This window comes from Lacerta agilis, chromosome 4 (genome assembly GCF_009819535.1).
Source record: "Lacerta agilis isolate rLacAgi1 chromosome 4, rLacAgi1.pri, whole genome shotgun sequence".
In the NCBI taxonomy this organism is placed as follows: Eukaryota; Metazoa; Chordata; class Lepidosauria; order Squamata; family Lacertidae; genus Lacerta; species Lacerta agilis.
The window spans coordinates 55883921-55899337 of NC_046315.1; the positions used below are offsets into that span (position 1 = coordinate 55883921).

The 15417-nt window shown below is 37.9% G+C and overlaps 1 protein-coding gene across 11 annotated transcripts in view; it reads left to right on the forward strand.

The window, feature by feature from the left end:
* Positions 1-15417, forward strand: part of CASK (calcium/calmodulin dependent serine protein kinase) — a 121499-nt gene that overhangs the window by 37539 nt on the left and 68543 nt on the right. For all 11 annotated transcript variants that reach the window (XM_033147136.1, XM_033147135.1, XM_033147139.1 and 8 more), the window contains 3 exons: positions 8486-8591; positions 10699-10776; positions 15125-15197. In XM_033147136.1, the coding sequence (XP_033003027.1) occupies positions 8486-8591; positions 10699-10776; positions 15125-15197 (257 nt within the window). The remainder of the gene's footprint in view (positions 1-8485; positions 8592-10698; positions 10777-15124; positions 15198-15417) is intronic.

The following is a 15417-nucleotide window of genomic DNA, read 5'->3' on the forward strand; positions in this document are numbered from 1 at the left end:
CATAGGCTAGATTGTCACCTATCAGGGATGTTGTAGTTGCAAGCTGCATTATAGTTCCTTCACTAAGCAGGATTACATCCAATACCCCTTCCAACTCAGTGATTCCTAGTGCATGTGTTCAGAGCAGGCAGAGCTATAGAGCTCCTTCCTCTGCCTTTTAATTATGTTGCTTTTCATCCACACCCATTTCCTGCCTTATTTGAATTACTTATGAGGATGCATCTCGCAAGGTCAAGTATCACATTTTGGCACCTTTTTCTGAGACAGCTTCCCAGTCTTCTGATTTTATGGAGATGGCAGGAATCACAAATCAGGAGAACATAAAAACTGCCAGTGTAAATGTATCTTTTTGCACCAGTTGCATCTGTTTCTTGTTGGGAGGATAGGAGGAATCAGTGATAAATTTTGGTCAGTGATAAGAGGAGAGGTGGTCATCTTCTTGAATTATTCTAGCTTTAAATCATGATTGGGGAGCACTTCTTTTGAACTAGGGCATTGCTAATTTTGACAGACAGAAGTCTTCACTTCAAAACTACATGTGCCCACATATATAACTTTATTTTTTTAATCTGTCTGCTCCAACACATACAGCTATGTTCATGCACAGCCATTGTTCTGTAATCAGATACCAGGCATTCATATCCATGTTCATTCACATGCTCCCCCCCCCTTTCTACTAAGGAAGCCACAGTGGACTGTAACAAAGATGCTTCTGCTTCTCCACTAGAAAGACAGAAGCAATAGTGGAAGCAAAGAAGATGAGAGAAGCTCCTAAACTGGACAATGGTTTATGAAATATTACTAGCAACAAGCGTTCTTAATTTATGTATTACATTTATATCCCACAGAAGTCAAGGCAGCACACAGCATTCCCCCTCTCTCCATTTTATCATCACAATAACTTTGTGAGATAGGTCAAGCTGAGAGTTAGTGACTAGCTCAAGGTCACTCAGTGGAAATTGGAACCCTGGTCTCTCAAGTCTTAGGCCACCTCTCTGACTACATCACACTGGCTCGGAATGAATAAAGTTTTTAGAGACTTAAATATAAATAGAGCCTACCGTTTTTAATCATCAAGCACTACATTTGATTTTATGCACATTATGAGAATACAGATGAACAAATATTAAAAAATGTCCTTTAGCAAATGGAATCTTAGAGCCTGGCCATAATAATGTTTTCTCAGAAGTTCTACTGATTCTACTAGAACTTACTTCAAAATAAATGTCCACAGAATCCATCTCATTCAAATTCACAATGCTGTTGCCATTAATGATTGTGGTATAAATCATACCCCCCATCACATTTTGAAAAATAAAAAGGCCTAATAGGTTTTTGTTTTTTGCTTTTAAAATAATACAATTACCTAAGAAATTGATGCTTCATGGGGGGAAATGAGTATTATTTCATTGATCCTTCTTAATGGTGAAGCAGTCACTTTCCATATATGCATAACACATAAACGAGAGGAGGGAAATTATCAAAGTGTCCATGTAATGCAGGTATCTTGTAATGGAACAAAAATTGTATTAAATGCCTTGTAATGAATTCTGACAACTGGCAAATCTAGTATATGCAAAATTCTATTGAAGCAAATATTTGTATTCATGGTATTTGGTTCTGTGTCATCAGTCTTGGTAGTGTTGTAATTTATAACTTCAAATACAGTTCATTGACACTTTCTCAGTGTTCCAGGAAGTAGCAGAATCTACTGGGCATTATATGTACCGGTATATGTGATGACAGAATCAGTTAGAGTATTAGTATTGTTTGGGTCATATAAAAGTATACTGATACTATTTGGGGTTTAAAAAAATTAAGCTTTCAGATACTGTAGTATAAAAAATGATTCACATATACAAATATCTCAGTGCATCCACAACCACATTTTCAACATCTTTGCTAGCCTAGGCAGCTGTGTAGACTGTGAGGACTGTCAGTAGACTGGTCTTGAGCATCTGTGACCACTTGTGACAAATCCCCTCAAATATTTTACCCATAAGTTTTAGAGGAGAAAATCACTTTGAAAGCAGGTTTCAGTTACTGGGACAATTTTAACCATCACACCAATACTCTTTTCTCCCCACATCTCTTGCCATTATTGCAACACTGATAGGTACCTACTGTGCATGCCATGCTGCTAAATCCAAAGAATGCCTAGCAATCAACTGGTCTTTATAATGTTATCAACATGGCCATTTAAAGAACCATGTGCCTTTTACCAATGACATTTGGAAGGAGGTAAAACAGTCCAGAAAGAATTGTAATAGAAAGAATTGCAACAGAATTGATTGCTAATCAATGTGTGGAGACAGAGTGAGAAGGAGACAGGGAAAGATACATGTTCAGTTGGCCCCTTGACAAAGTGCAGTGATTGCCATTTGTGAACAAAAGAGGGTGGGGAAGTGGTTAAGAATGAATTAATGTGGATGTGCACAGGAGGAACTATGACTATTGCCTGGACACAAAGCTGAGTGGAAGTTGTAGAACTTGAGAAAGCATGGTTCATTTATTCCGGGACATTTCAGTGTAGTATAGCATAGTACAGTATCAAAATAATTATTTTGGGATATACTGTACAACCAGAAACAGTATCCATGCCTCTCTTCAAGAGCTTTGGCTATTCTTCTATGGTTCTCCACGCCATATTGTTGTGAACAGGGATTTTCAACTCTAACAAATATGAAAGATCAGAAAAGAGAATGGCCTCTTAATTTTGATGAGAGTTTGTCTGTCTCAAATTAGACCTGATATAAATGAGATTACCTGGCAAAAGCAAGCCCACACTTCTCATTAAGTTTGTATACATACTTAAGGCACATATGTAAGAGGCTCATTTATAATTATATTTTGGGAATGATTCATTTTCTCGTATAGCTGTATTGGTTTATACTTTCTGGACGTCCCGTGATCATATTATAAAGTAGTTGTGTTTTATGTTATAAATCAAGTACTGCTAGGAGTTGTTTCTTTTTGTTTTCCAATGTATTTCTTACTAATAAAAAGATCAGTGTGGTGCAATTGTTTTGCAAACTTTTATTCTGCAAGTGTGGCCCAGAAAAAAAGTTTAAGAACTACTGGTGTTAAATATTGATTTCAAATTCAGGAAATGCTCAACTATATTATTTTACAATTACAATAAGATTGTAGTGCTAATTTTTATAGAGATGGTAACAATAAGTAATATCTGCTGGTCAAGTGATAAAAGCAACCATAGTGGCAGTAAAATAAGATAAAATCCTGAGCACGTTGGCAATAAGGTATTTATGAATACATTACACTGTAGCAATGGTGACAGTAACTCATTGAAGGTGTGAACGATAAACCCAAATATAAATTAACTTCAATACCTTGTCTAGGAATAGGAACTAGAGATGATATTCAGGGAATGGCTAAATATGTACATGAAAGGAGGTAAGAAATTTGCACTTAATTAAATGTCTGCATAGGATAATGGTTTGTTTGGATGATTTCTCAAATCTAAGCTTTGTGGGTGTGTTTTTGAAAAAACCTGGACCAATTTTGTGCGACAGACTTCTTTTCTGTCACACATCTAGGATGTTGAAGGAAACAGAAAAGCTTGCAGACATAGTCATATATTACAGACTTATGGTAAAGGTAAAGGACCCCTGACAGTTAAGTCAGGTCGCAGACGACTCTGGGGTTGTGGCGCTCATCTCGCTTTACTGGCCAAGGGAGCTGACGTACATCTTCCAGGTCATGTGGCCAGCATGACTAAGCCGCTTCTGGCGCAACGGAGCACCGAAACCAGACCAGCTGACAGAAATGCCATTTACCCTTCCGCCCGAGTGGTACCTATTTATCTACTTGCACTTTTTGGCGTGCTTTCGTCAAGCTGGCCACATGACCCAGAAAAACTGTCTGCAGACAAATGCCAGCTCCCTCGGCCTATAGAGCGAGATGAGCGCGCAACCCCAGAGTCGTCAGCGACTGGACCTAACAATCAGGGGTACCTTTACCTCCCTTGGTCAGATTGCTCTGTGCTAAAGAAATTGTGCCTGGTATTTTCCTATACGTTTGTAGTTGTAGGGTTGTCTTTAGAGTCAGCTGTAATGAGGAACTCAAGCAGGTAGGGGGGAGACTGATAATCATACTCTTGATGCACAAGATCATCCCCTTTCCTTTTAAAAATATGTCCACTCAGTCAGATGAATTGGATTGCTATGTTATGAAAAGTAATATTTTATTTCCAAATCTGGACATTTATTCTTCCCCCTTCCCTCAGATAAGTGAATATCTGTGAAACTTCAGTAGTGAATTTTTAAATGTCCTTGGGCACAATCCAATTAAGCAGATTTTAAGTTTGATTCTATTTGAGTCAGAATTAAACATGCTGTACTTTTGTCTGAATAGTACCTCTTATTTTTATTGTTCTCTTGTGGTTGTGTTCCTTTACAAAATAGCTCTTTTCCACTGTATTTTGAAGTAAGCTATGTCTTGGAGTTGAAATTTCTAGCTATTTTATTGTCCATCTTTGCTTCTGAAAGGCTTTGATTAGCTCTGAGTAAAAATGCACTGCTCAGTAATTTGGCCTTTTGTTATTAGTAGGGTGTGGTGAGTCAGAAGTTATATTTGTAGAATTCTCTATGCAAAAGAGTGTCTAATTATGTAAAGACCTATGCTCCTGTTTTCCCCCTTCATATGCATTACTGGTTAAATTCTAGTAATTGCCTAAAAAGAAACTACAGTATCTTTTAAGGCCAACAAACCATACATATTCATTGTCCTCAAGCACAGTTCTGTGTGTTTGCATGCTCTGGCATGTCAGCCTTTAAATGCTTTAAATTGCCTATCTATCCTGTGCAAATCGTGTCAGCTGGTTCTGATAGCGTCTCAATCCTATAAAATAATCTTCAGCTTATCAGAAAATAGTGTGGTATTCAAAATAGCATGACATTTCTCCTCTTCCCTCATGCTCACCCCAAATATGCTCGGGGGGGGGGGGAATCCCCAGAACAGATTTAGGGGGCACAGAGGGAGGAGAGGGGGAGATGATTTTGTCTTTGCACAGCAGAACAATATTCTTAGCCCTATATTGAATACAGCACATACTAACTAGACCACATTGAAGAACCTTTTTGGCTCCATGGACTAGATCTGGGTGGTCCAGCCTCTCAGACCAAGTGAAAATGCAAGACTACTTCAGTACAGAACCTGTGGGCCACACACCAAATTAAATTTCCATATCGTAAATTAAAGTGTTCACAATATAGTTCATATTATTTAATATACCAAATTAATAGATTTAATGTATTTATTTATTAAACAAAATTTAATGTACAAATTATTTTAGAAGGCTATGCACTGCCTCCCTTCCCTCCCCTCCTCACAGGACCACTGGTGCCACCACAGAACATGCGAGCATTATGGGAAGGCTGGGAGGAAGGAGCAGAAGGAGTACCAACCGCTGCCACTGCTGTTAACTTCACTCATACACACACACCCCACCCCACAAGAATGCTATGGGACAGTGCAGCCTGCAGCCCATCCTCTTCCCTCATCCACCCACCTGTGGCCCTCCAAATGCTTCTGACCTCAACCTCCCATCATCTACAATAAGCACAGACAATAGGTAGGGATGGCAGGCCAACAACATTTGGAGGACCATAGATTCCCCATCCTGGTCGTAAAGGTTACCTATTGAACTTGTGTGCAGTTACTCAAGAGTAAGTCCTATTTATTCCAATGGATCTTACTCCAGAGTAAGCTGAGATTGCATCCCACGTGCCCTTAACAAAAGCTTCATCCATCTACAGTATTAAAAGCGGGGACAGGAATGGATACTTGGGCCACCTTAACAATGACCTGCTGCTAAATGTTCCTGTGATGCATAGAAGAGGAGAATTAATTGTCTGTCATTAAATACTTCAGTATGTGTAGCTTTGTGCTTTATTCAAGGCAAGAGGAATGTCCTTTTTCACTTACCGTAGTGTTCTTTATGCATGCTGAGAGATCAGCTGTATGAAAACATTTCCCATTGTGTCTGCTTGTTAACTGAAACTAGTTATTTTCCTCTCAGAATATACAGAACAGTGATTAAAAATCCCTGATACTGCTTTTCCAGAAGATGGAGATCAGTTCATTCAGTGGTTCTTAATGTAGGACATGCAATAAAATAAAAAATTGTTGTCTTTATCATGCTCCTTTAGAACAGAGATAAGTTAATTTCAGAAATGTTTGGCTCTTGGAAATATTTTTTCCTACAATTAGCTATTGTTTGGATTTCAGGTTGGTGGGATTTAAAAAATCTGATTCTTCTTAGAATTATCTCCTGTGAATAATGTTTACTACCCAAGGCACAGTTACATGGAATGTACTTCTGCTATATAGAAAATGATTTGAAATCAAGCTTGCAAAATGTAATTCATACAGTATGAAAGGCTTTTTGTTTTGTTTTTTGTTTTAGTTTCCTTTAATCTTCCTTGATTTGACTTAGAATTGCTAATGAAGTCGGATTCCTGTGTTTGATGTCAGCTCTGGTTTGCTGAAATCATAGTCAAGGTGTAATTCAAAGGACAAGTAGCAGGTTTTAACCTAGAAAATCACCTTTAGGCCAACATAGGGACAACTGCAAGCTGTTGGGTGGCTAAGCAGATATGGAGAATTGTCAGGCAGTAGCTCAGTCTTTCCTCTACCACTCATTGCTGTGCCAGTCAAACTTAACAAAGTATTATATGATTTTGGTGCTACAAGAAAATATTGTTGTGTTGTGTGGACACATGTCTTTGTCTAGCACAAACTTTTTGGAGTTAGCAAGCTGATTGACTGCAGCTTTAGAAGGCTTGGTTAAAAATCAGGGACCTTGGAGGGGTAATTCTTCATTTGGCAGTAGCAGTCATCTATGGACCCATGTCCTGTTGCCCTCAGCAACCGGGGATTTCCTTGTATGGTAGTGCCTTGATTGTGACATCATCCTGTTCCTACATTGACCTCCTGGAGCTGAAACTGAGAGCCCACACATCTATGTTGCAAAACTTACTTCTGTATCCAAGCATCTTGGCATTTGAAGAATTGTAATGGAATACTAGTGGTCTGGACTCACTGCCCCCCTTTTTGTGACTCAGACACTAAGACTTGTGGTCCAGGTTGTAGGGTCATATATATTCAATATAGGTTGCCTTCCCCATCATGCGAGGGAAACTAGTAGGTCTGAGGATTGTAGGGAGCACCGGATCCCATATTATGATAGTCAGAAAGATAGTGCACATGAATGGCTAGTTGGGTACACATGAAAATGCATACAGGAACTGACAGTTTACTTAGCCTCAACGTGCATTTGATGAACTTACCACTTAATGGGAAGTGTCTGATGCATATATTTTCAAAATGCCAGTTCTGCAGGAACATTGGAGGCAGAAGTTGTTGGAAGTGACTGCTAGATAAGTTTAGCAGTTGGAGCAGGGTGACAGTGAGTGTGCATGCACACGAAAGCTCATACCAAGAACAAACTTAGTTGGTCTCTAAGGTGCTACTGGAAGGATTTTTTTTTTTTTTTTTACTATGGCAGACCAACACGGCTACCTACCTGCAGCTAGTGAGTACTAGGTTTGTGACTGTGTCTATCCATTTGTAAATTGAAAAGAACTACACTCTGAAACCTACTTGATGGTGTCCTGTTCACATGCCTGTTGCTTTCTAAGGATATGTACTCTGCCAGGCCTGGAACTGATTGGTTGGGATCCTTATGATGAGATTCAGGTGTTTATATAACCTTTACAGATCTTTTCACACATATGTTAAACGTCCTTCCATTGCTTGGACATTGGCAATGCTAATACACATGCTGCTCATGAAGATACAGAGACCGGCAGACAGCATTTGGTCTCCCAGGCCTGAGGTTCCCCACCCCTGCATTATGGTCTTCAGGGTGTGCAAGTACTTTGAATGGTCTTGGTCTGAGGAGTCCAATGATTGACTTAGATGTGGAAATATATTATTGATTACCCACTTAAGTATAACATATAAGTTTTAAAACCAACCAACCACAAACCACTGTGTAAGCCAGTAAACCAGTCTCTGACCATGGCATGGCTGCTTGTTTCTCCAGCTTGTAAGCACTACAAGTACTGAAGCAAGTTGGTGTTTATAGTGGAATTAGGATCACAACTTCTGTAGGAAGTGCATGCAAACTGTTGCATAATTTTATAACTTCACATGAGTTTGAAAACACTCAGCTTTCTTTCATTTATATTTGCAGGGTTGTTCTTTACTGTGTGTCTGATTAATCATCTTGATTTTATACCATTTTGTGTGTGTGTGTGTGTGTGTGTGTGTGTGTGTGTAAAATGTTGCATTAATACTTCAGCCAAAAGGAGACAGTTCAACATGCCAATCCTTTTTAAACTCTTGAAAATGATTAAGAAATTAATCCAGTACCTTGGTGTTAAGTATTCAAATGGCTGTGCATCATTTGTGTGTGTTCTGTTATCAGTACAAATTATACAGCAATGACTTCTCTCAACAGATCTGAAAAGAGAAGCCAGTATCTGTCACATGTTGAAGCACCCTCATATTGTTGAACTTTTGGAGACCTACAGTTCCGATGGAATGCTATATATGGTTTTTGAATTGTAAGTTTTACATTTATATATTACATACACACTCTTCATATGTTTTCTCACATGGTCAAGCATGCACTTAAAGCCAGCCAAAATGGGCTAACACGTTAGATGGGTAGTTTAGGTGGGTAGTTAACCTTCTTTCATAATTTTTAAATTGGATTCAAATAGTTGCAAACAGTTCCTTCCAAGCTACTTGTGCTATATATAATAAAACAGTATCATGAATTAATATACTGAACTATAATTATAATACACACATTCTAACAAAGCAAAACCTTAATGTTTACTACATAAGAAAGGTCCAGCCAAATTTGTGCAAGTCTTGTGGATGTTAACACAAGAAAACTAAGCACATGATAAACTCCTTTCTAAATTAGTAGGACATAAATGTGCTTGTCTTAGTTGGATCTTTCTGAGGGGATGAGATCACAAATGTTGGTTTGTTTGCTTGCTTTATTAAATTTGTATACCTCCCTATACCCCCATAGATCTCTGGGTGTTTCACAACGTAAAATTCTAATATGTTGTGTGCTGTGTTGCTTATATGCACATGCTTTTCTGCTCTTCTCTCCTTCTGTATCCTTTAATGCTTGTAGAAGTATCACCTGAGAGAACCTTAGAAGCTATGCATGATGCAATATTGAAGCATCTAGTTCTCACTGTAGCCAGCATGCTTGGAAATGGTTATCACTCACATAGTATTTGGATTCCAGACAATATATTTATTTTGTTGTTCAGTCGTGTCTGACTCTTTGTGACCCCATGGACCAGAGCATGCCAGGCACCCCTATCTTTCATTGCCTCCCGCATTTATTTATTTAGGGTTATATATTAATATATCATTATTTATTTAAAAGACTCTTGCAGATAGTAGCATTTCTTTACTTTAATGCAGACTGGGCATTGCACAGTTACTTCCCTTAACATTTTTTTTAATTTAATGGATTGTCATCATATACCAGGCAATGATTTACTGTGTAATGTTAAATGCTATTAAAGCATGAATTTTTTAATCCAGTGATTATACTTACAGTTCCACTAGCAGTTGCTTACTTTTCCTTACCCTGATCAAACATCTATGAGGAAGGGGAACGGAAAGGGAAATATTAAAATCTTATTACGGTGTCTGGTCCTTGGACACATTGTAAAAGTGCACTTTCTTATTTTTGTGAAACACTAAGAATTCTCATGTGGCTGTTAACTAAATGACACATCATTTAGTTAGGAGTTTGTCTCCATCTACTGGCAATAAATTTATTACATCACCATGTTCCAAACTGATAGTGTAAATTTTTTGTTTGGTATGTGAAGTATAGTAGCATGCAGTGTTTGAGATTTCAAGATAAAACTGTCTTTTTTAAAAGTAAATTGTCATTCCAGAGACAATTATCACAACAGCAAATTTTCTAAAAAATAAATAAATAAATCATATTATGAATTTCCACATTTGGCAGAAAAAGAGTGTAGGAAATGAGATGTTACCTAACCACCTTTTGCTTACCACTGCTTCTTCACCCTACTTCTTCCCTTCTTCCCTGGTTACAGACTTGGTTTGTTGCATACACAGGTTTGGAATCCCAGCTGGTAAGGGAGAGTTGCAGTGGAAAAGTGACAAGTTCGAAATGGGTTAAGCACCCTTCTTCCTCTGAGCACTTTACTGCTTCTTTAGATTGTCTCCTCCTGACACTGCTTTGTTTAAAGAAGCAGTGGCAATCACAAATTGGCTTGGTAATAATGTCTTATTTTTGGCGCAGTATACAGAGCATACAGGAGTATACATGTAAAAATGGTTCATGTGGATTCTTTACATATTTTAGTTAACTTTGTTTCCAACTGTACCCATAAGCATCTAGAAATACTGATAGCTGTTCATGTTTGAGACCATTCTTCACAACTCTATTACGTTTTGAGCTACACTAAGCTTGCAATAAGAAAGATGGTTAAGACTTCAAATATTGTTGGTCATTTTAAAAAGAAATTGTGTCTTAGATTTTGGTTAGTGTGATGTGTGAGATTTTTTAGAATACTTTTGAAAGTATAAAATTGGAGCATTATCATTATTACATTTCTACTTCCTGTTCTACAATCACATTTTTCTTACTTTTTTAACCTGCAGTATGGATGGTGCAGACCTCTGCTTTGAAATTGTAAAGAGAGCAGATGCTGGCTTTGTGTACAGTGAAGCTGTAGCCAGGTATGTATTCTTATTTTAATTAAATTGTTGGGGAGAATGGAGGGGGGCATAAATGACTAATATTAGATGCTTAAATATCCAACATTGTGTGTGTGTGTGTGTGCGCGCGCGCGCGCGCGTACACACACACACACACACAAATACTGCACATATAGTGTATGTTTTTATAAGCAACTTCATGCATGTTAAAGTATGAAAGTGGACTAAAATGCATTTGTGTTAAAAATCCAAAGGGTGGTTGGTATGATTTCAAACTTCTGGTGGGATTAATTTACATTGTTGCTAGTCAGTGTGGAACAAAATGTTTTTGTACCAGTGCTGTCTCAGCAGTTTATACTGCTCAGCTATCTCACGCTGCTGCTGGCAATATGTTGTCAATCATACTTCTTTTTAAATTAAAAATAGTAAAAGAATAAAAGGCCCCGGTCCAGCCAAAATTCAGCAAATGTAAATTAAGAACATAAGAACCCTGCTAGATTAGGCCAGTGGTCTGCCTGCTTCAGCATCCTGTTTCCAATAGTGACTAGTCAGATGTTTTTAGGAAGCTGGCATAGTCCTGCCTGTCTGCCCTGTGACAACTGGTATTTAGAGGAACACTGCATTAAACTAAAGAGTGGGTGGAATGGTGCCACAGAGCTGCCCCTTTGACAGCAGTGTTGCTGCTGCTTCCCGAGACTGGCCAGGGTCAGGGTGGTGTAAAAGTCAGGGCTGTGCAGTTCACTGGTAAGAGCACCAGATTGGCTGTGCTGGTGTGCCCATGCAGACCCAGCCTCACCTCTGAACCATCCTGTTAATCAGCAGTGGCACTGGTGACTGGTGTCACCATATCAGCTGCTCTCATAAGCTGATGTTGAAAGATCCCCATGAATTTGCTCTCCCCTCTTAAAATCATGTAAACCAGTACCCAGAAAACATACTGCCTGCATTTGCGTTAGTCTCACGGCAGCTCATCCTTGTAACACTAAACCATGGCTTTAGCATTACATGTGAGGCAGATAATTCTATAACTGTGTATTGAATGAAGAAGTTGTATTGCTTAACTCTTCTGGTTGAGCCAGCTGAATGAAATCCCACTAACACCGTATTCCAAATTTCTGAACTACCTCTGTGTGTGCGTGTGCTTTAGAAAGCAACACAAAACGTCGTGAGTTTTTTCTCTCACTCTTTTTACACATTTGTAGGTTATAGGTAGAAGTTCAGTGTTCAGTGGCTATATTTCCCAGAATTATTTACCCTTTATAAAGTTTAATTACCTAGCATTTCAAGAGTTGAGGATGTCTGACATTGGGAATATTTTCAAGCTAAAAAGTATATGAGTAAGGATTAATAGATGATAGATCATAAAATGTTGCAGAGAGCTTTCAAGGGCACAGAGTTTATGGCAATTAAAGGGAGAGGCAGGGAAAGTAGTTTAATATACTCAAGGATGAAATCTAGTGTGTCTGAAAAATGGTTTGGGTGCATTTGATTGTATAGCAAAGGGTGGCAATGAGTTTAATGGGGGGAGTGAATAAAATGAATGTACAAAATGGGGTGCAATGATCTTAGGAGAAATATAGTTTTCTCATGATTGTAGATTTTGTGGAAGATTCTTAGAACAGGTTTGAGGAGAATATAATGGGTGGTTTTTATTTGGTGCTTTTCTGTTCTACCTGCCTAGTGAAGCAAGGTAAACTAAAAGCATGGATGTTATTTTTCAGGTTGGTTAGAGTAGGAGTTTTCTTGAGGAGCTTGTTGCTTTAAAATTGGCATTATGGTGTAAGCTTGATGTGTAGGTAACTAAGGAATACTTAAGTGTAAGAGGATTTTAGTTATTTTTAATATAGCTCCAATACAATCCATACATTAATATATTTCCTTTAAGGGCAAAACCCTCTCAAGGTGGCTTACAATTAAAGTATAATATGCTACAAATCTAACATTAAAACTGTTAATAGAAGCCAGCAAATAAGACAGTGAACTTCCAGTCCAAATACTAAAATGCAAAATATAGCATTCAACAAGATTGTAAACAGGAGAATAAAAGCAGCTCAAGAAAAATCCAACAAAAGCAAGTTGGCTTTTTGTGCTTTCCCAAGTATCTGAAGGAATGGTGTTTGCTGAAGTGTAGTTGGTAATGCATTCCAGAGACATGGGACCACTACAGATAAGGTCCTGTCCATGTTGGAGGCAGGCACATGCAATGAGCCTCCACTGTCAGCCTTAAAGTATGTTCTTCCCTTAAAGTAAGTTCTTCCCTGAAAATGGGAAAATGCATACCACCAAAGTTTGCTTTGAAGAGTTATTCCACTTTGTATTGCTTACCTGCATGTAAATTATTTCAGGAATCAAAGCAATATCTGTTTTATGATGCAGTGTAAAGCAAACGTGGACGTTGCACTGAAATCGCTTGGTTCCAGCAGCTGCTGCAGCGCTACTAAGTAATTGTTCTGGGCATATGACCCATATAGTCAGATGGGGTCCACATTCATCAGTTGAAGCTGTTAATGGTGCTGCTGCTATGTTTTTCTGTGAGGACAAAGTTTAAGTGGGTCAGTTTAGATGTAGCAACAAAATGAAAGATCAGCTTTCCCTCAAGCTGATCCCTCAAATAGAGGAAAGTTCTTCCACAAGATGTGCATTTTGGCTCTTTTGGAGTTCTGTAGGCAGGCTGAGACACTTGTTAGTTCAGTTGCTGTCTTATGTTCCATAATTGCCACTGTGTTCTGTTGATTTTTATGTTGTGCGGGTTTTTTGTTGTTGGCTTTAACTGGATTGCTTTTAATTTGTTTCTGTTTTGCTTTAAATGGTCTTTAAACCCTTGTTGGGTGAAAGGTATACAAGTTTAGTAAATAATAAGCAAACTGAAAACTAGGATGTATTCTTACACATGGAATAAATTTTGCGTCTTTTATTCACTATAACTTTTTCAGCTCTGTTTTGAATAAAATGTAGCAGCTTCGTAGCAGCTTCATAAAAGGTAGCTTTTCAGAAGTATAACATATACTTCTGCAAATCTTTCAAAATCCAGATTTTTCACACCATTCTGTATGTAGTGAACCTTATTTTGGCATTAGTTTAATACAGAGTAGAAGAGTGCCATCCACTGGGCAAAGTAAATTGCAGCATGGGGAAAATAACATAGTGATGCATTTAAATACAATTGTTGTTTCAGAGCATAGGTTAGTACTAGTCCCTAGGGGAAATGTTATTAAACATTTATATGCCACCTTTCACACATACAGCCTCCCAAAGTAGTTTACCAAAAAAAAAAATGAAAATGATACACTATCAATTAAAATGTATACAATTCATTAGATTAGCATTTAAAAGCCAGATAAATCCAACAGACAAAACTAGGAGAGTTGGAAGATTAATATTATGATAATTATCAACAGCATAGCTTCATCACTGTGTATGATGTTTTGCAAAATAACATAATACAGTTTTCTGCCTCAAGGAGCTTACAGCTTACTTAATAAACAATTTTGAGGTGAATGGTAGAGTGCACATTGGAAATTTTAGTATTGAAGCAGACAAAAGGCAAAATCAATGTTAGGAATTTCTAAAAGATAAACCTTTTGTTTCTTCATTTATAACATTTCTATTCCATCCTTCAGTTCAAGATTTCCAGTGCAAGGAACTCCCATTTGAACACTGTAATTTTGCTCTGTGTCCAAAACTGCTTTACTTGTAATGACAGAGAACAGTTTTCTCATGTGGTGCATAACTAACAGGGAATTAATTTCCATAAGATGTAGTGATGACCACTAGTTGAGTTGATTTTAATAAAGAACTGGACAATGTTATGGAAAATAAGTATATTAGTTAAAAATAAGGTGTGAGCCTGGAAGCAGGTGTCTCACTAAACCATAGCTCAATGTGAAGTCCAAATGCAGCTAATATTTGCATGTTGCATACATCATATGCTAGTGCTTGATCCAATCTAGCAATAGTAGATACTGCATGCACAAAGGGCTGCTATGGAGAGAAACTAGGAAATAAACCACTGGATTTAGATATTTTGTGCACTAATCCATAAGTCCAAGAGGGCAGCAGAAGTCTATAAATCATCTCTGTGGTTGGTTACAGGATGACACCTGGCAAGACACCTTTTTTCTCTCCATCTCCTTGTCAATTGATAATCCATTTGGCTGAGAGAGGGAGGTTGTCTGCTCTTTCTAGGGACTAATGGTGAAATTTTAGGTTTACTCAAATGTAACACTGTATCCAACAGAGCTTATTCCTAGCAAAGTGTATATAAGATTGCAGCCTTGGACCTTAAAATGGTCTCAAAAGCAACATGAGCACAATTCCTATGCTATATTTGTAAGGCTATAATAATTTTATTTATATTTTGATTTTGCAGTCATTACATGAGACAGATACTGGAAGCACTACGCTATTGTCATGATAATAACATAATTCACAGAGATGTGAAGGTAAGTCATATTAACATCACAAAAATATTTACCCTTTACTGTGTTAACAGTAAAGTGTGGCATTTATATTATCTGGCTTTTTCTTTGTTGCCATGTAGTTTGACCCATTCTTGGAAGGTAAGGCAAAGCGCCTGTTTGCAACTGGGACTTCCAGAATCATTGGTACAACTGCCAAAATACTGAAAATTGTAACATTAGCAAATCGTTTATGCATTCACAC